The 20252-nt window shown below is 34.9% G+C and overlaps 1 protein-coding gene across 1 annotated transcript; it reads left to right on the top strand.

Annotated features, from left to right (window-relative positions):
* Positions 1–4871: 4871 nt before the first annotated feature.
* On the top strand, positions 4872–19911 carry LOC129224631 (venom peptide isomerase heavy chain-like). Its single transcript, XM_054859116.1, has 8 exons — positions 4872–4882; positions 7793–7842; positions 10361–10494; positions 13252–13352; positions 15302–15392; positions 17207–17399; positions 19215–19369; positions 19681–19911. The coding sequence occupies exons 1-8, from the start codon at positions 4878–4880 to the stop codon at positions 19834–19836; spliced, it is 885 nt and encodes a 294-aa protein (XP_054715091.1). The 5' UTR covers positions 4872–4877; the 3' UTR covers positions 19837–19911.
* The last annotated feature ends 341 nt before the right edge of the window (positions 19912–20252 follow it).

Raw genomic sequence — 20252 nt, 5'->3', positions numbered from 1 at the left:
ATTAGAAATTACACTACATTATAGTTCATTTAACCCCAAGCGGAATAAAGAATGAGAAACATATGCTCTCGGCACCTCCTTTTCATGCACAGAAATATATAGCACAACAATATGCAAGTTCGAAAATTTTTCTATTTTCCGTTTATTAGTGCATTGCATGTTGAAGATTATTCCGCATCGAGCCATGTGAGGGTAATTTTTTAAAGCAAAATCCTTTCCAATTTTTTTTACCAGTGTTCAAAGAGCGCGCATCCCATCCTTTGCATAAGCCAGAAAAAAAGTGTTTCCTCTCTCCTGTACAATTACCAAAATGTTACTAACGTCCTTCTGGTTCTGAGGTACAAATATGTCTCATTGAAATGTACAGATATGTCTCATAGAAATGTATAGATATGTCTCATACTGTTGAACCTGCTACGAAATTTATATTCAAAATGTGTCCAGAGGTTTCCCCAAATATTTCTCAGCACAAAGGTATTCATTTATTTCTCAATCATCGAAAATTGTTTATAGTTGCGTTTTATCTATTGTCTTTGCGTAGGAGCTTCGATTTCAAAACATTGGTCGTTGGGGAAAAACCAAAGAAACTCTTTGGGGAAAACCGATCAAGGATCTTTGCGACTCATTAGTTCCTCTATGTCAACAAATAGGTCTATAATCGCGTTTTTAAGACAAATTTCGAAAAAATTTATTGAGTTCCCCGAACCTTTCCTATCCTCAACATTACCATAGATCGTCTAAGATGGCGTTTTTAGAACTACAATTTCGAAAATTTTTCGGAGAACCTCTGGACCCCTCATTTTACTGGTTTTTTTTTTTTTTTTTTTCTAGTTATGACTGAAGAATCGGCGCTAAGAACTAATGGGCACCGATTCACATGGGGGCACACATGTGCACCAATTCCGTTCGATTTAATGCAGTAATTTTGCTTTAGGGCGGTCACAAAAAACCGGTCACACAACCAGGACCGTGCATGGGGTGGCAAACTGTGCGACCGCACAGGGATGCTAAAATATTTTGAAGTTAAGGGGCAGCTAAAATATTGTGAAAATATATCTTCTTTCTAATGGTACCAACGGAAAGAAGATGCAATGGGACAAACTTGAGCTACAGCGCATTAAAAATAGGTTGTTTTTCATATGAACGATTTTGACAGCCACTTTGGATGCCAATATCTTTTAGAAAATGTATATTTACGCTCTTGCTACTATGACCTATTAAAAGTATGTATAAATAGAATTACAAAGGTTTTGAATCATTTTTGTTCAGAATTTATTACATTCTGAAAATTCAGGAAAAAGTTTCTCCACTGCGTTTTTCTTGTGACTTTGCATGCGTGCTACACAAAAGTTAATGAATTCAATTCATAAAAATACTAGAATGTATTGACAACCAAAAGTACTTTGAGCTCCTAAAATTCCAGGCTTCCAGTGTGATAAAATTTCTCGTAATCTGAACTTAAACATGGCAATTCGTTAAGACAGATAGAATTTAAAACTCATTTTTCTATCCTTATTCAAGAAGACCGTCGAAAAAAACCCTTTCGAAAAAAAAATCTGTTCTTTCTAATGGTACAGAAAAACCACTATCCTAACGGACACCCCTCTAATGCGGACACCCCTCTTGTGCAGACAATTTTTAATTCCCAGATTACTAGGCAACTAGCATTATTAAACCCCTGTCCTGCAGACACCCCTTTATTGCGCACAAAAAGATTTGTCCTGTCTGTTTCCGCATTAGAAGGATTTTATTGTATAAACGAAAAGAAGATGCGAGATAACAAACTTGAGCTACAGCGCTTTGAAAATAAGCTATTTTTCACTTGAACTGTTTTGATAACTAGACGTTAAATCCCGGTTATCACAAATTTGCCATTTCAACTGCGCTTGCGCGCGGACAGCTTTTTGGGCTTTCTGTTTTAAGATTTCGTGTTGCTTGTTTATATTTAGGCTGAGTGAGAGTCCCACTAAATTTATGAATGCGATTAGAATATTTTCACAGCGATTTCATGATATATTATATGAAACAACGGATATGAATAACTGATAATCTTAAGAAAAATATGAGATTTCAGTATTTATTAGTTTGAAAATATTTATTTAACATAAATGTAAAAACACGTTGTGTACTTCAAAAATAATTGGAATATTAGTACAGAAATCCGTCTTTTGCGGATATTTTACGTTAGGCGTAAACAACTTAGTATTATACATTTTTATTTAGGCTGAGGGTTCGGTTTTGTATTAGAAGTAATGCTGCAATTCTAGTACGCTCTTCTGAGGTTAAAAATTTGGTCCTGAAAAAGGACAGACAAATCAGACACCGAATCCATTAATAATTAAGCTGCAAAATTAAATCTTTACCAAGGCCTAAAAACTAAATCAGCGAAAACTTTGTGATTTCTAATTTTTATCTGTTTCCATCTCATATTTATTTCCAAATTTAAAATGTTTGTAATTAATTTTAGCAAGATTTTAGAAATCAGCTAAGTTCGCGCGCAAGCGCAGTTGAAATGGCAAATTTGTGATAACCGGGATTTAACGTCGAGTGTTTTGATAGCCACTTCGGATGACAATATCTTTTAGAAAATAGATATTTAAGCTCTGAAACTGTAACCCATTAAGAACAAGAATTTTTACAATGTAATCACGAAGTACGAGCCTTTGAATCATTTTCGTTCAGATTTTATGACAACCTAAAATCCAGGAAAAAATTTCCCCGCCGTGCTTTTTCACGAGTTTACACGCGAGCTATAAAAAATCTAATAAGCTCAAATTTCCAAAAATACTTGAATGTATTAAAAGCTAATTGCACTTTAAGAGCCAAAAATTTCAGGCTTCCAGTGTGATAATATTTTCTGTAAAATTAGTCGAAACTTGGTAGTTTGGCACGCTAATCCACCATTTTGGACCATTTTATGGAGATCCTAGATCTTCAAGATTTGGATCTAGAAAGCTGAAAATTTGCATAAATTAGTTTCAAAGGCATCTCTACACCTCTATAAAATTTCATTGAAATCGGAGATGGTCTATCGGGTACCCCTTATTCTATCAATTTCAATGACTAAAAATACTACTTTTGACTAAAGGAAACAACTCCATTGTAGAATAATTTTTTCTGTAGTTTGTATTAAGGAAATTGTCTTGATATGATAATAAACGAAATTCTTTGCAAACGTACACATCATTTATTTGTACGTTAAATAAATACAGTAGACCCACGTTTTACGCTGGTTTTTTTTACACGGTTTCGATTATACGCGGTTCAAGATTTGACACCTTTATTTTATTTTGCGCGGATGCGGCAATGAAAACAGCTCAAATTTTCCCCTCTTTCAAAATCTAAATTCCTAAAGATTTCATATTACGCGTTATAAACTGCATTTTGGCGTGCTAAATCGAGCTTGGGTCACTGGAGACATTTTATGTGACTTGTTCCAGAGCTTTTTCCAGAAGTAAAGTTATTTAACTCATATAATTCAGAACTCACTGGAAGTTCAGGCAGACAAAGTTACTGATCTGGGGGTCTTAATAAGTCAGGATTTAAAGTTTAACCAGCAGTGCAGCATTGCTAGTAACAAAGCCAATAAGATGCTTGGGTTTATCAATAGATCTATTTCAAACAAATCGAAAGAAGTTATTCTGCCCTTATATAGAAGTTTGGTACGACCTCATTTGGAATATGCTGTTCAGTTTTGGTCTCCTTATCTTAAGAAAGACATTAATGTATTGGAAAGGGTTCAAAGGCGGGCTACAAGGATAATAAATGGACTTTCTCACTTAGATTATGATTCCAGGCTTAGAAGGCTAAAAATGTAGTCTTGAGCAAAAAAGAGACCGAGGGGACATAATTCAGCTGTTTAAATTTATTAAAATGAAAGAAGTTACGGGGCTGAAGTTAAGCACTGAAAACAGGACAAGGGGTCATTGTTTTAAGGTATTTAAATCTCAGGCTAACATGGATATTAGGAAAAATTATTATTTTAGCAGGGTAGTGGAACCTTGGAACAGCTTACTGGAAGAGGTGGTAACGAGCAAGGGAGTAGATAGTTTTAAGAGGGCCATTGATCTTCATTGGGGATTGTAAATTGACTAGGACCAGTCTGGCTGGGCCCAGAGCCTGTAGCTGGTCGTCACTTTTGTATTTGTATTTGTATAAGAAGAGCTTTTAGGAGTGACAAAGGAGGACAAGAGCAACGAGGATACCGACATCGATGACACAGAACCAAAAACATTAACATTGAAAGTTTTGAGCTTTTCTTGACAATAGAAATGATCTTTCTGATTTGTTAGTGAAGGAAGATTCTATCATGGATGCGTTAAAGCTCTGCAAAGAACTACGGAGAAAAATTCTTAACTTCCAAGAGACTATGATAGCCAACTCCTTTTCATAAACACTAAATTAATTTGTGTTTTATTTATACATATTGTGCATAGAAATCAAAATAAGTACACATTAAACTTATCATACAATTAGTCATCACTAGAATGAAGTTTTTTTCTTCTTCCGGAACCTAACCCTTATTTTCCATACTAATAATAAGTCTCAATTAACGCTATTTCGATTTACGCGGCATTTCCGTGGAACGTAACAAACGCGTAAAACGAGGGTCAACTGTAGTTACTTTTTATAACCTTCGTTAAAACGAGGTTTCGGATATATAGCGCTTTTCTGTTGTCTCCCGAAAAGCATTAAGAATGAGCAATTTGTGTTTTATGGATTCATTTTCCTTGAGAACTGAAGCTTCTGTTACCATATTAGACCTGTAATCCGTACAAAAAGTGATAACCATTATCTCATGATCGATAAACGTGTGGTAAAAGTAAAGAATGTTTCAAAAATATTGAACCTATTCTCTGCTTTAGCGCCAATATAATATGAGGTAAGTTTTTTTCAGCGTTAGTTGGTTTCAAAAAGAAGACAATAGTTGGGCAATTCTCGAAAAAATAATAACGGTAAGTTTTTTATTCTTTCCTGCTAACCAAAGCCTTTAAAAAATAATGCTGTTGGGGAATAATACATGCTTTAATATACTATCAAAGCATAACAGTTAATCCCATGTTTAATTAATAGTTACTTGAATAAAATAAAAAACTTAGTGTTACGCGCGGAACATTTTTTCGAGAATCGCCCAGTTTATTCTAACTTTGACCTGCAGTTTCTCTATTTCAAACTATGCCACTCATCTTTTATGAGCTTTATTGTAGCTGTGGACATAAAACGAATGAAAAACTCCTGAAGTATTGCACAGTTTAAGTTTAAGTAGTATATCCAAATATTACCTAATAGTATAGTTTTTTTTGTCCACAATTAAGTAGTGATACTGCCTAAAACCATTCAAAATGAATTATTGGGGGCTGTCAACAAATCTGTACCTCAAAACCAGAAGGACGCAAGTCACATTATGATAATTTTACAAGAGAGGGAAAATCTTTTTTATGGCACATACTAAGTATGGGACGCGCGCTCTTTTAACCCTGGTAAAAAATTTAAAATGATTTTTTCTAAAGAATTTCGTTCACATGGCTCGATGCAGAATGAACTTCTACATACAATGCAATAATAAACGCAAAAATGCAATTTTTAGACCTAGGTCACTCTGGCTCTGAGGTACAGAAATGATGTCGCACTTTTTTTTCATCATATTTGACATTCTCCCCTTTGTCACAAATTGTCACACCTCGTCTTCCCCTTCCCCTTGTCACATGTTAGGCCATATTACCTAAACATTTTGTGGTCGCAAAAATGTTTTTGTCGCACTTCTTGTTACCCCCTCCCTCCCCCTTGTCACAAACTCACAATTTCGCGCCTCCATCTTAAAGTGTGACATTATTATTGGATGACGCTTTTGCCTGTTTCAAAGTTATTCTGCCATTTTAGTTATTGAGTCAGTGGCTTAGCGATTTATTTTTCGTGAGGGGGGGGGGATCAGAAGAATTTTTGAAATTAAAGGCCAAAAAGCGCAGTTTTAGGCTTGTGTGTTTGTACTATAATTTTGCTACTTCATAGAGGGGCAGGAAAGTGAAAAATTCTTTTATTATTTGTAATTCATTATTCTACATGGATGTAACGCGGATATTTTTCCAATGCAGCGTAAATCCATTTGAGTTTTAATTGTGAAACATGATTTTAAAATTATATCGTAAAAATGAGTGATAAAATCGCAAAAGAAAACAAGTCACATTACTGTCTTTTTTGAAAGACGAAAGTGAAAAAGAAAAACAAAATATTCTATCAGTGAAAGAAGATTCTCGGTGTGCCGCAAATGACGTGTCTCGAAATTTTGACTGACTCTTGTTTGAATTATGAAAAAAGTAAAGATGTAAATTATTGTGCTTTCTGGTAATTTAATTAAAGGTCCTAATAATTAAATTGGTTAATTATTGCTAACTTATTTTTTCAATTATGGTTTTAACTGCTTTTTGTTCCATTTTAATAATTAATCGCTAGATTCTCCTGTTGTCAGCAAACTGCTTGTTGATAACGCTTTATCATCAATTAGGCTTTCTTACCAAAATAAAATCAAGATCTATCGAATTTTTGCCATTCTACGCAGAAAAAGGGGATGACGGGGGGGGGGGCTGACCCCAATGGTCTACATGGCCTTTTTTGGCACACCCATCACCCTATAAAGTTTATTTAAGATTAAAATTTTCGTGAAATTGTTGCTTTTTTTGCAATTTATCTAAGAAAAGAAAAAGAAAAAAGATTCGATCACTGGCAATAACTTGAATGAAGCCAACCGTCATTTTTGAGAGCGTTTTATATTTTTCTATTCCTGAGAATCTCTTCTATTTTTCTCTGGTCATAAATTATGGGTTGGAGAAAAAGCGCCATTATTTCAGGGAGTTAAAAAAAAATTACTTCGTACACACACTAAAATGATTATCAGCGTGACCAATCCACAATGAGTTTAGTGTGATTCTACATTCCATTTTTCATAGTAGGTAAATATTGCATGTCATGATGGGTAAAATTAATACTTAGTATTAAGTGACTACCAGCACCAGCTGTATTATGTGACTATTTATGTACAATAATTTTTGCGAGATGCACATTGCACATTACCCTTATTTCTTGAACAAAATGTACAGGGTGTCCTGAAAAGACTGACTGTTTTTCAAAATTGATAACAGGAAAACGGTAAGTGGTAAAAAAATAATTTTTGCAAAAAATTCATGTGGTGGGTCGTAAATTTGTTCCCCCTGAGTTCCAAACTTTAGTTGAAATTTTTCCAGTAGAGGGCGCTGCTGATAGTAAGCCCGTAAGTCAAAAAATATATAGAAAATTACATCATAATTTTTCGAAAATAATGAATAAAAGAACAGAAAAATATTTTTAAACAATTGTCGGCTGTAGTCCCATGGCACAGTCGGAGGAAAAATCGGTGAAATTCTTCTTTTTTGACTTACCGGCTTACTATGTGCAGCGCCATCTGTTGAAACATTTTTGAACTAAAATTTGGAACTCTGAGGGAAAAAATTTAGGGCCCACCACATGAATTTTCTGCAAGAATTTTTTTTATCATTAACCGTTCTCCTGTTATAAATTTTTGAAAACATTCAGTGTTTTTCAGGACACCCTGTATTTACGAACACATTTCTTCAAGTTATTCTTGATCGCTTAATCTATGAAAATACACTCAAAACATTTTTCAAGACTTTTTTATTGCTACTAAATCTACATGTTCATCAAAAATTTTATTACAATGTCATTATTCTTCTGTTTACCGTAAATTAAATTAAAAATTGAGCATAAAAAAACGAGGATTAAACTTTAATCTTCTTTACAGGAAAACTGTCTTCATCATTTTGCTTTTTTCTGGACTTGAAGCTGTAAAAGGTGAGGAAATCGTACCTACAAAGAATACTTTATTTGACTATTTTCAAGGTGTTTCTGAACTCTTGGGCAAAGCTTTAAGGGGTGATACTAAACATCAGGACAAACAACATAATGGCAAAAAGAAGGGTCCCAAACGTCTTCCGAAGGAGATAGGCGCCATGAAAGTTTAGAGTCCAAAATTTCAAATGATCATAAAAAAACAGAAAAATTGTTCGAATCGGTTGCTGTTTCTGCTAAAATCATTCTTTTTATCAATATTTTCTTGAAAACAAATTTTGAAGATGTGGTTTTAAAAATGGCGCTTTAGATTTTGGAGTAACGAACAACTATTTTTCACCGCTGTTTTTAAATCTCATTAAATGTTTTCTAATGCTTGGACTTAAACTTAAATTTTCAGCTCACAATCGGAGTCCTTGGGCGAGTGATCTTTACGAAACTTAAAATGAATGTGGCCTATGTCAATATAAGGTAATGATTTGAAATTCAGAACAAAAGATTGTTTTATTAAGAAGTTATGACACAATAAAACTTACAAAACCGTCAGTTGTATAGCCTCCTTTAGCAGCTATGTAAGACAATACACGGCGTGGTATGGGGTGAAATAAGTTACCTATGACAACTGGTACTAAATCGTGATTTATCGTTGAAGATAACATGCCTCCTATCTGTCACACCCCAGCTAATCAAGTGCTGCGAAAATCCAATATCACCGCAATGGAAATGCCGGTTCGAGATACTAGCGTCTTTCAGCCCACTCAGGATTGTTTTTCTTGAAACCATCAGTTTCTTAGAAGGTGTTGAACGGCATGGAACTAGTTAGATGTTAGCAACTATGTTGATACGGTAGTAGCCGCTCTTATGATGTGAGATCTTCGCACTCATTTCTGCTTCTAGAGAGTCTCAACCGATCGCAATGGAGTGATTCATTTATTTTTACCTACACGAAGCTACTACCATATCGCTCCGACCGAGGTGGTGCCAGATACGCGCGTACAACCAACCTGCTTCTCTGAGACCTACTGTACGTCCCTTTAAAAAGTCCAACAATTGTTCGTATACTTCTAAAAGGTCGTCCTAGTCACAATAGCGTCCTTGCAACTCGACAGTTTCTTTTGAAGTCCCTTTTGACACAAGCTTTCACACTTTCAATCTTAGTTATCTACGCACCTTGCATGCGCATAGCGCGCTTACCCATTCGTCACTGGCAACGAACTTTAAATCATCTCTTACAAAACTGCATTCCTACCGAATTTGTTGGTTACAGCTCAATTTATTCTTGATGCATATATTTTTTTATGACAAAGTGTATTTCAAGCTTTGAAGACAGTTGAGTTTTCGCAACTTAATCACTTCCAACAATTCAGATTTTGAGCTCAAAATGTAAGTTTAAGTCCAAGTATTAGAAAACATTTAATGAGATTCAAAAATAGAGGTAAAAAATAGTTGTTCGTTACTTCAAAATCTAAAGCACCCTCCATCGACACTTTTTAAACTAGATCTTCAAAATTAATCTTTAAGAAAATGCTGATAAAAAGAATAATTTTAGCGAAAACCACAAACGAATCGACCAATTTTTCCGTTTTTTATGATCATTTTAAATTTTGGACCCTGAACTTCAGTGGCGATTATCTCCTTTGGAAAACTTATCGCCCTTATTTTTGCCATTATATTGTTTGTACGGATGTGTATTATCCCCCCTTAAAGTGTTGCCCAAGAGTTCAGAAACACCCTGTATGTCTGTGCATATATATATAGTGGCGTCACTACACGGGTCAGGTGGGGCTGTCTGTCCCGGATACCACCCGTCTGGGGGCTGACACACAAACTGGAATTGCAAGTTTTTGAAAAATATGAAGCTAGAATGTAATTTTAAGGCTACAAATTTGAAAATTTTCCGGGAGAAGAAAATGTTGGTGAAAAGTTCGAAAGCATGAGCGTTTGTAGCAAGGGCTTTTTGTAGCTTTAATGCGGGGGGGGGAGGGGTATCACTCCCCCTTCCATAGAATACTTTTAAAAGGACAAAAACGATCTTTTTCTCAAGGGGTTTATTTAGTTTATTTATTTTTCTCCCTTTTCTTTCTTTGAAAAACTCGGATTCACTCATATGAGCCCATTTGATTATGAACCCCCATTGTCCGAAAGAAAATTTCATGCTGCAAAAAAAATATATTAATAATAATTAAGTAAATAATAATCATGAAAGCATCGCAAGTTCGCATATGAGTTGCATCACACATCTTCAGTAAAGAACCATCCCGTATTATTAATATTCATCAAGATAAAGAAATTCATTAATTACTAGCCACCTTCGGCACCCGGCTCGTGCAAGGCGCCTACGGCGGTGTACTTCAGGGAATTTACCCCCTTCTTGCCGCCATGACGCACAGAAAAGCCTAATCAATTATCTGAACGTTATTGCTCTGAGAAATCGACAACATTTTTTGAAAAATAAAGAAATGGTATTAAATGTGCACTTGTGTTTCGATAATTTTTCAATAATTACATCTTTATTTTTCAGGTAGAGGAAAAAGCGACGTGATTGATGGGATAACGGTGGAAAACTGCGGCAAAAGCCAATTATTCCCACATGGCAGTGGTACAAATCGTATAATTGGTGGAAATCCTACAAATCCTGGGCAGTATCCATGGATGGTGAAATTTAATTAATTTTTGATTATTTCACTAAATGCAGGGTGTAGCAAAATTTGGACTTGGTCTAAAAGAATGTACAAATTAGAATACATATAGTGGTTAAAAACTAGGACGTGGATTCTCTGGGTTGGCCCTGGTGCACGAAAAAATTTGACCAGTCCTCAGAGATTTTCTAAGATTTGCATTAAGAAAATTCCGTACTAAAAAAATAATAATGATTTCCTTTTGTGCAGCATTTTTTTATGCTAATTTTGTGGTTAATTTTCAAAATTATCTGTTATTTTTCTCAAAAATATATTACAACTAGAAAGTCACCCGTCAAGGTATAACGGTTGAAAATTGGTTTTACATTTGAACGAAGCAATTGCCTGTTAGGTGATATTTTGATAGTTGAAATTGTAACCCTAACTCCAGTGGATTAACCCTAAAGTACAGTAGATAGCGTTCACTGTTGACCGTTTTTTCGTTTCTTCGTTCCCCTGAAATGACAGTCTTACCAGTAAAACTGTTAAGTTGTCGGATCCAGTCGAGCCTTGTCACAATAAAGCCTTTCCCTGCATGTTAAACATTACCAAAACATATTATCAAATTATCATGCCGTGGCGCGAGTTTCATTGTTGAAACTAACGGGTTACTCGATCATTTTCTATTATATATATGAGGATAGTTACAATGATCATTTATTGTAACAATTGAATAATATTGTAAACATGTAATTTCTTTTACAAATAACTTATATACATTTTTAAAAACAACTTGTAAGGTTTTTTTTTTCTTTAAGTTGAAAGCGACATATTTTTTTAGAATAGAAATTTTTGTATTGCAGGGAAGCACTAAACTGAGGGGGACAGTTGTACTGACTGTCTGTTTGACTAACTCGATAAACCACTGACTCATCCTAGAACCTCTACAGAGGACAGACCAACTTATCCTTCAGTCTGGTTTTAAGAGCTCTTTGGCTCCAGACTTGCTTCAAGTATACTTGTAAATGCACATTACTGTAGTCGCTGTTGCTATGTCGTAAAATTATATGATGAAATAGTAACTAAACCGCACTTTCAGCAAATCTAGGCAACTATTTTCTTAAAATAAATAATAGTAGCTCCTCGGAAAGTATATTTCCCGTTAAGAACCCAACATTTATATCTAACTTGTTAAAAATGTGAAAGAATAAAATCATCTCATTTATTAACTGAAGCAATCAAAGATAAATCAAACTACCCGTCTGAAGTTTAGGCAACAATTTTTTTCAACGCGGTTTTCGTATCATACGAATATTGCTGCATAGTGCACGCTGACTGACGATTACAGTGACTCAATCAGCAGAGCGCTAAGCTTTGATTTCATTTGCCAGTACAGTGGCCGCCGCTTATATAAATCACTTTTGTTCTAAACAGTTTTGATTCCATAAAGCAGCTGATTCAATGAAGCATCTAATTCAATAAAACTGGTTTTTGTTCTGTAACAGACATGCTTAAGACACTGCTCTCGGGTTAACTCAAATTTCTGAGCCTTGTAATGTATTTAGACTTTTTAAACTATTTTTCTTTCGTGCTACTTTCTTCTCATTTTGACGGCGGGGGGGGGGGGGATTGGATTCAATAAAGCGGTTGATTTAATTTTCCAGTTTCAATTCACCGGCATCCACTGTATCAGGTTACTTGTGCGTTGTTCAGACGAACCAGTAGCATAATGAATATAAAACGTCATGGACGACCGTTCAGGATTACCGTGGTTAATCTGAATTTGTTCACTAATACCCTCATCTCATATTGGCATTTGTTGGTGCCAGTTTTCCGTATTTTAGCGGGTAAAGCGGAAACACCTCTTTATATGTTTTACCACAGTTTCAAAAAAACGAGGACTATTCAGTTATCTAAGGAGAGCACCTCTTCAAACACCTGAAAAAGAATTCAATTCATTCATTAGGGTTTACATGAAAATGAACCGTTATTTTTTGAACACCCTAAAGTTAGCCACTTTCTGTACCTTGAAACGCATGAAGACCGAAATTAATAGATAACTTAAAGTTGTGGAGTGGAGTGTGCATTGGTGATCCCCAGCCAGGGTCTGATTACCGCAAAGACAGACTATAGGCCTGGGCTTGGGCCTGGGACTCCCTATTCCTAAAACATTCTTATGCATGTTCCTGTTCATAGCATATCCATATTATTTATGCATAGCATTAAAATAAGACGAACAATACATGTATTTTTTAAAAATAATGATTTATTAATTGGAAAAAACTTCCTTAAAGGAAACTTGTTATTAATTCTAACAGTAGCGGATTTACCACGTTGCAATTGCGTAGGGCCGCCACTGCCATAGGGACACCGAAGAGGATTCAAAATAATAAAGGATTTACTTAGTTCTGTGATGGACAAAGGTCCTTAATAAGGCACTTCGATGCGCCCCAAATCTGTAAGTCAGACACTGCATTTTGATATAGTCTTCAGGATACCACCAAGATAATTGTGCGCATTGGGCATTACTTTTAGTTAGTCGGTCCCTGCCCTCTGTCTTTACCTTAAAAAAAAAAAGAAAATAAGGAAAGATTTTACTTTTTGAAAACTCTGCCGATCGTTTTTAATCATCAAGCTCTAAGCTTTAAGTAAGAAGTCTAAGCTAAAGTCAAAAGAAAGTGCTTTCCTGGGAAACTGTACATTAGCTGTTGAACACACAAGACATTGGGATGAGATCAGAAAGGAGACTAACTGTATTCTGCTTATTTGACTTGATTTTTTCGTTCCAATGCAGGTTTCCTTGCAACTGGAAGCTGGGGAAAGTTCGTACCATATCTGCGGAGCAGCCATTCTGAATGAAAATTGGATTGTAACAGCTGCACACTGCATTGATACGTAAGTTTGATGAATCTCTGTAATAAATGATCACGAAGCTGAAATGATGAATATTTCATACCCAGTTTGGGTAACGGCACCAGTAATAGACAGTCATAAGTTTATATTTAAATAATAAGAATTTTAGGCGAGTAAAACTGACGTTGCTATGACCCATGAATACGGTGCATCCATCTAATGTTATCAGAGTGAATTTTATGAGCCAGTTGGTATTTACAAGGCAGTGGAGGAAGGTTATGAACAGTAACCACGAGGTCGGCAGGTGTTTCATGCTCATTTTAATTTAATAAGGCTTAGTTCTAAAAATAAAGAACTTTTGCACATTTTGAAGAGAAAAGAAGAATTCTTTCCATTACTCATCCTTTCCTCATTCTATTTGTTACTGGATATCATCAGATTTTTCGGTGTCTGTTACTGGGGGTCGGACCTTTTTTCGAAATGGAGCAGATAAAAATAGAATTAACTAATGCAGAGGAACCAGAAGCTGGCAAACGTTAAATGAGATGAAAGTTGCCCGAAAGAAAAATAGTTTAAAAAGTCTAAATACATTACAAGGCTCAGAAATTTGAGTTAACCCGAGAGCAGTGTCTTAAGCATGTCTGTTACTAGTGCAGTTACCCTATGCCCAGAGAGTGTAATCTTGGACACAATGCATTAAACTTTGTCTCAATTCGTTCAAAAGAAAGCAAAGAGACTAAGTTGAAACATTGAAATTATGTTTTTTTTTCCTCAACTGACCCACCCTATTATATAAAAAAACTAGGGTATAACTTTGATATACCCCCCCCCCCCCCCAAAAAAAAAAAAAAATACGCGCCAAATCTGGCACTCTCTACGGACTTTTTAGGGTTGCTGTTTCTTATTTTGGTGTTGCCAATTTAGGTTTTTTCAGCTTTTAGTTTTTTGCTGTTGCCAAATTTAGTCTTTTCTTGTATTTTGTACCATTTTTTGAGTTTTTTTAAAAAGTTTTGTGGCAACAATTTTTGGAAAATTAAAAAAAGTCGCCAAATTTCCGATTTGGGGGGGGGGGGGGGGGGGTGTATATCAAAGTAGTTCCAAAACTAGCAGTTCCAGCAAGCGTTGGTCATATAAATATTTTCTAGTGAATATTTTGGTTGTTAATTAAAAAGTAACGAATGTATTGCAAGTTTGTGAGAATGAGATCTTGGTCAGAAAGAGGAATGTAGTGCTATAGATGATGATAACCGATAAAATAATAATAATAATAATAACCACTAACCATTCATTTTCTCAATTCAGTAATGCACTCACACACACACACACACACACACACACATAAACAAAATTTCTGAATCGCTCAAAATTTGGCGTGCACTGCTTTGTGATACAAAACAAATGCAGAACAAACTGTCAAAATAATGCTAAGCTCCGGCAAAACGTCGGAAATGATTTTTAAAAATTTTGTTGCCATCTTCTGTTTGTCTACAAACAAAATGTTTGTAATTAATGCAAGCCAGGCTTTTACAATGATTTTCAACAATAGTTTTTAAAACCATTTTCAACAATGGTTTTTACTATGATTTTCAACAATGGTATTTACAATGAATTTCAACAATGGTCTTTACAATGATTTTCAGAAAAAGAAAAAGTGCTGGATAGTGACACCCTGATTACCTAGCAGTATAAAATATACTTTACGACCTATTTTCATACCTACCAAATATACATAAAAAATTTCATAAAAATCGATCGAGCCATTTCGAAGGAGTTCAAACACTAACATTGCGACAGGAGACTTTTATATTTTAGACAAAGAACACCGAACTATAAATAAGGAAAAAAAGAATTAATAGTAAAATAAAATTATTATGGTGCAACGTTGAGATTTAAAACTATTTACAATGCCTACAACTCTATTTATGGTTAGGTTTCTTCATTGTGTAATTATGTATTAAATATGTTAACATTAATTTTCAATTACGGGATAGGGTCTATGTCGGACGTCCAGAGACCTACTTCATATACGCTGGATTACATAGATTGTCAACAGCCAATGCGCATACCGTCAGACGTTATGAGGTAAGATTTGTTGATTTTCTGAAAATACCTTCAAAATAGACTACGTTCGGTAAGATTTATTTTTTGCTTCAACCATTGCACATACCAGGTAAATTAGAAATTTTGACCCAAATTTATCATACTTAATTTGACTAAATGTCTTGAGTTTCTATCTGGGAGTGTCTACATGTAAAAGCGAGATATTAGGTAAGGTACAGTAGAGATGCAGATGGGGAGGGGGATAGGGGAGCTGAGAATGAATCTCAAAAGCATTTTGAAGGGCTAATTATTTTGAAAAATTTAGAAAGATACCTTTAGATTTATATTAGAAAGATGTATTTAAAAGGGTGGTAAAAAGAGATCAAGTGCACCACTGTTTTGAATGTTCAAAAACAGGGGAATTGATCCGTAAGTAAAACGTAGCTATCGTTGAGCGTGCATATATATAATATATGTTGAGAGTGCATCGCTGTTTTAATATATTTTATCGAATATTAAAATCTCTGCCGAATTGAAACTTTTTTAATGAACTTCCCAAGTAGTTTTATATACTTACAACACATTACGGGACCAATAGCTGGTATTACTTGGGACATTATTGACAGTTTCTTGCTATTCTTTTGAAAACTAGGTTTCGCTCCATAATCAACACCATAATAAAAAGCAAACAAGCCCATATCAGTTTTTATAATAAAAGAAGCAACCGGCCTAGCTCTCGTATGCTACGGATTAACTTCGGTATCCTTTTCGATTCGGTAGTGGGACAAATGTGATATCAGACTGGTGAATCATATGCTGTGTCGGTCATGTGACTGGTAGAAAACAACAGCGCAAGCAGTTTGACCGATACGAGAATTGCCTTAATACCAGCAAATATCGAATTAAACATTTAACTCTGTACTTCCTTCAAAGTTTTCTCTCTCTACATCTTCCAAATTTGCTTTTTCAGTTTTGACTTTTTTAACCTGTCAGAACATCAAATCAGCTAAAAAAATTGGGAACTGTTTACTGTTGTACGGATCTTTTTCAAACTTTTAATCAACATGTGATAATACGTTTGCATAAAAACTCAACCCATATCATGTTCTTCCGTTGTGGAAGTAAAGTTGCTAACAGCAACGAAATACAACGAAATATTAATACGTTAGTAGAATGGCTGTACATGTCACACTATATTGTTTTGTATGAAGAAGAATAATGAATGTTAAAAAAATTAAAAATGATGCAAAAAAAACATATATTTTCATATATATATATATATATATGAAAAAAATATATTCAAAAGATTTTTACATGTAATTTTATGAATATACTAGCGGTACCCGCATGGATTTGCCCGTAGTAGAAAATTAAAAGTTCATTTGTTCCGCCTGCGTATTTAAAAATAATGGATGATGAATATCTCGCCGATTCGCTAATGTTAATTTGCTTGCCCATGTTATGGTAATTTGCACGTCCACGTTATTGTAATTTGTTCGTCCCTGTTATGATAATTTGCTTGGTAAAATGGGCTTAAAATTGGAACAGAAAAAGAACAAAATCGAGTTTTCGAAAAATTGCTTCGAGGGGCTCACCCCCATGCTGCCAAGTAATTTTGTGCCAAATTTCATAAAAATTGGCAGAACGGTCTAGGCGCTATTCCCGTAACAGACATCCAGACATACAGATTTTCAGCTTTATTATTAGTAAAAATAAAGATAAAGAAATCTTAGTATAAGAAGTTCAAAAGAAAAGAGAAATGAACTTTAAATTTAGTTTAAAATTTAAAAGTCAGTTGTCCTGCCTCTTGTATATTTACAAATGAAGCGGGTTCTTTTTTTGCTTTTATTTTATAGCTCTCGCAGATTATCCTCCATGAAGATTACAAAGATGACGACTCTTATTTGAATGACATTGCTTTGTTGAAAACCAAGCAACCAATTGACATTGCTCGCTCAAATGGATACTTTAACGGTATATGCCTTCCTACGGATACTAAAGATCCTGATGGAAATGCAATTGTGATTGGCTGGGGCCATACTATGACCGGTAAGCACTTGGCTTTTAAAACTTTAAACTATTCGGTAAATTTAGTTTGCAAGAGTTATAACAGAAACACCGGTTTATGTTTGACGTCTTAATTTCAACCCTCATACATATAATATCCAAAACCACTGATCGAGTACCACTGACTGTCACCAGCAATGAAGTTATTTATAAGCATGAATTATTTTACTATTGAGAATGGTTATTGAAATTTGTTTTTGTTGTTACGAGAAATTATCTGAGATTCTTCACATTTTTGTTTTCCAACTGTTGCCAAGCCGCCTGCCTTGACTAGTGGTCAGTAGTAATTCCGGCTCGGGCATGGACGTACTTTCTCTCTCTCTCCTGTCCTTGTCCTTTCTTTGTGTGAATGTGTTGTTATGCTGTGAATGGTTGCCTACCCTATAAACGGGTCCTTATGGCATGTGTGTACTGTGGAAGTCGGATTTCACACCAAATTATGGTACAGTTGGAAAAGTGAAGCAGCGCACCCCAAATTGCCAGCCTAGCTGGCACACAACAACAACAACTGTTGCCAACTTTTTGGCAGCAGAACAAAAGAGTTGATATACTTCTACCTCGCAGATTTTGCCAGAAAGGAACAACTGCCCAAAGTTATGCGACCCGAAATTTCAACGATCAAAATATCCCCGAACAGGCCGTTGCATCACTTAAAATGAAGAAGCAATTTTCACACGTCATACCTTTACGGGTGATTTTCTAGTTTATGGATATTTGCCGGAACCTAATAGTACAGGATGCCCGAAAAGTCCTTGAAACATTTTAAAAATTCACAGAAGAGCAAAAAAATTGTCATATCAATATTCGTTTTGTACCATAATACTTCATAGGTGCAAGAATGTTTCATGACATTGTAGGGAAAAAAAGCCTAATTGCATCTACTTTAGCACGTTTTTTATAAAATTTGGCTTACGATTCCATATTTTTCTTTTTCGTATTGCTTCATATTTACTGCTACAAACCTCTTGTTCGTATGGCTGGGGACCAATATAGGCAGTTTTCCTCTAATCAAAAACCGGTTAAGAACAAAAGCAGTGGCAACTCTCTCATGGATATTGTAAAAGTGACTAGTTTGCGTGCCAACCTCACCACCCTGGATTGCATCAGATTAATTTGTATTTCGTCCTTTGATTCTTTAATTTCGTATGTTCTAATAATATTATCCAAAATAAAGTTAAGTTCTATGTTAATGTTAAATTTTGTGTCCGAATAATTTTCATTTATAACCAGCTTAAGCTATCTTAACCATTACCAGTTTCAAATTCTAATTGTACTACTTGTATTGACAACATATATGGGTGATGCGGGAAACGTCACTCCACAACAATACTCAAAAGGGGTCGCAGAAACTGAAAGGTTAAGAACCCTTGCCTTAGAAGAAATAAAAGACTTAAAATATAAAAATATTTTTGCTCTTAAATATATTATTTTTAAATGAAAATTATGATAACTGTCAATTATTTGTTACTTTTTGAGGATATAGAGGCCATCACATGTTTCAATTCTGTTGCATGTCTCAACATCAATTTTATACATTAATCTGTATTCTTATACTTAATAACTCAAAAGAAGATTTATTCAACCAATGTTTTCTAGTTTTCAATGCCAAAACGAAAGATTCCTCGTTATCAATATGAATATTATATTCCCCGTCAATTAAGTGCAATTAAGTTTCTGTACACTCAAAATTCACGAGAATAATTAGTAATTAAACTTCTTTGACGGTACTAAAACTTTTTTGCACGATCTTTCATATATTTTTTCACTTTTGCGACATTTTAATTTCTTTTTCGGCAGACGGTGCGAACTCAGATGTTCTTTTGGAAGTGACAGTACCTCTTGTTCCACGAGATCTGTGCAATTCAGCTTATGATGAAGATCCTTACGATGGTTTCGATGCAGTTACCGAAACTATGATTTGTGCCGGCTCGAGGGGAAAAGATTCCTGCCAGGTACTTAAATCATCATGTTTTAATTCACTTGAAGGGATAAAAATTACTTATGCATCCGATCCCAAAATCTGATCTCAAGATGAGAAACTGCTTTTTAAAATTTTACTCCTCTATACATTTGATTTAGTCAGTTTCGAATCCCTTTTTCCGAATTAAAAAAAAAAAAACATATTTTCCGCTCACAAATGACTACAAAACATTGTATATAGGTCTATACATTTGATTCAGTTTCCACTCCTTTTTCGGTATTTTTTAAACAATATTTCACTAGGACAATTGACAATAATGCATTTTTATTCCCTCTCTTTCAGAATGATTCCGGGGGTCCCTTGTTTCAAATTGTTGATGGTGTCGCTACTCTAATCGGCATCGTTTCCCATGGTGCCGGATGCGGCACAATGTATTATCCTGGCGTCTATACCAAAGTAGCTTCTTTCGTCGATTGGATATCCAAAGCGACGAACTGAGTTCTATACTACTCATTCGTGTTTTCTGCCATCATGTATAAAATATATATACCGAATAAATCGTCTCAAACATTATTATTGTCAATTCATTTGCAGCAAGGCCAGGGCGGATCCAGAAAATTTTCAAGGAGGAGGTGCTTGTTTTTTACTCTTTGCTATTTGAAACTTCAATTTCCAACAATGTTTGGAGGAGTGTACTGAACTCCATGGCTTACCCTTATGACATCAAAGGTGTTCTACAATTGTGTTTCTTTGATTTCAATTTCGAAAAATATCTAGGGAAGTCCCTCAACCTATGTCTAATATCATCAAAGATCGTCTAAAATTAATTTTGAAACTTCAATTTCGAAAAAAAAAAATCAAGTAGAAAGTTTTAATCTCTATCTCTGATGGAGTAATAAGACACGGTGATAAAT

Source organism: Uloborus diversus, chromosome 6 (assembly GCF_026930045.1).
Source record: "Uloborus diversus isolate 005 chromosome 6, Udiv.v.3.1, whole genome shotgun sequence".
NCBI classification, from domain to species: domain Eukaryota; kingdom Metazoa; phylum Arthropoda; class Arachnida; order Araneae; family Uloboridae; genus Uloborus; species Uloborus diversus.
This window is presented reverse-complemented; position numbering and strand designations above follow the sequence as displayed.

What these genes read in the sequence shown, in the direction of transcription:
- LOC129224631 (XM_054859116.1), top strand. An exon ending in CTGGGCAGTATCCATGGATG is followed by an intron (nt 10,495 to 13,251) that starts GTGAAATTTAAT and finishes GTTCCAATGCAG; the next exon opens with GTTTCCTTGCAACTGGAAGC. An exon ending in CTGGGGCCATACTATGACCG is followed by an intron (nt 17,400 to 19,214) that starts GTAAGCACTTGG and finishes CTTTTTCGGCAG; the next exon opens with ACGGTGCGAACTCAGATGTT.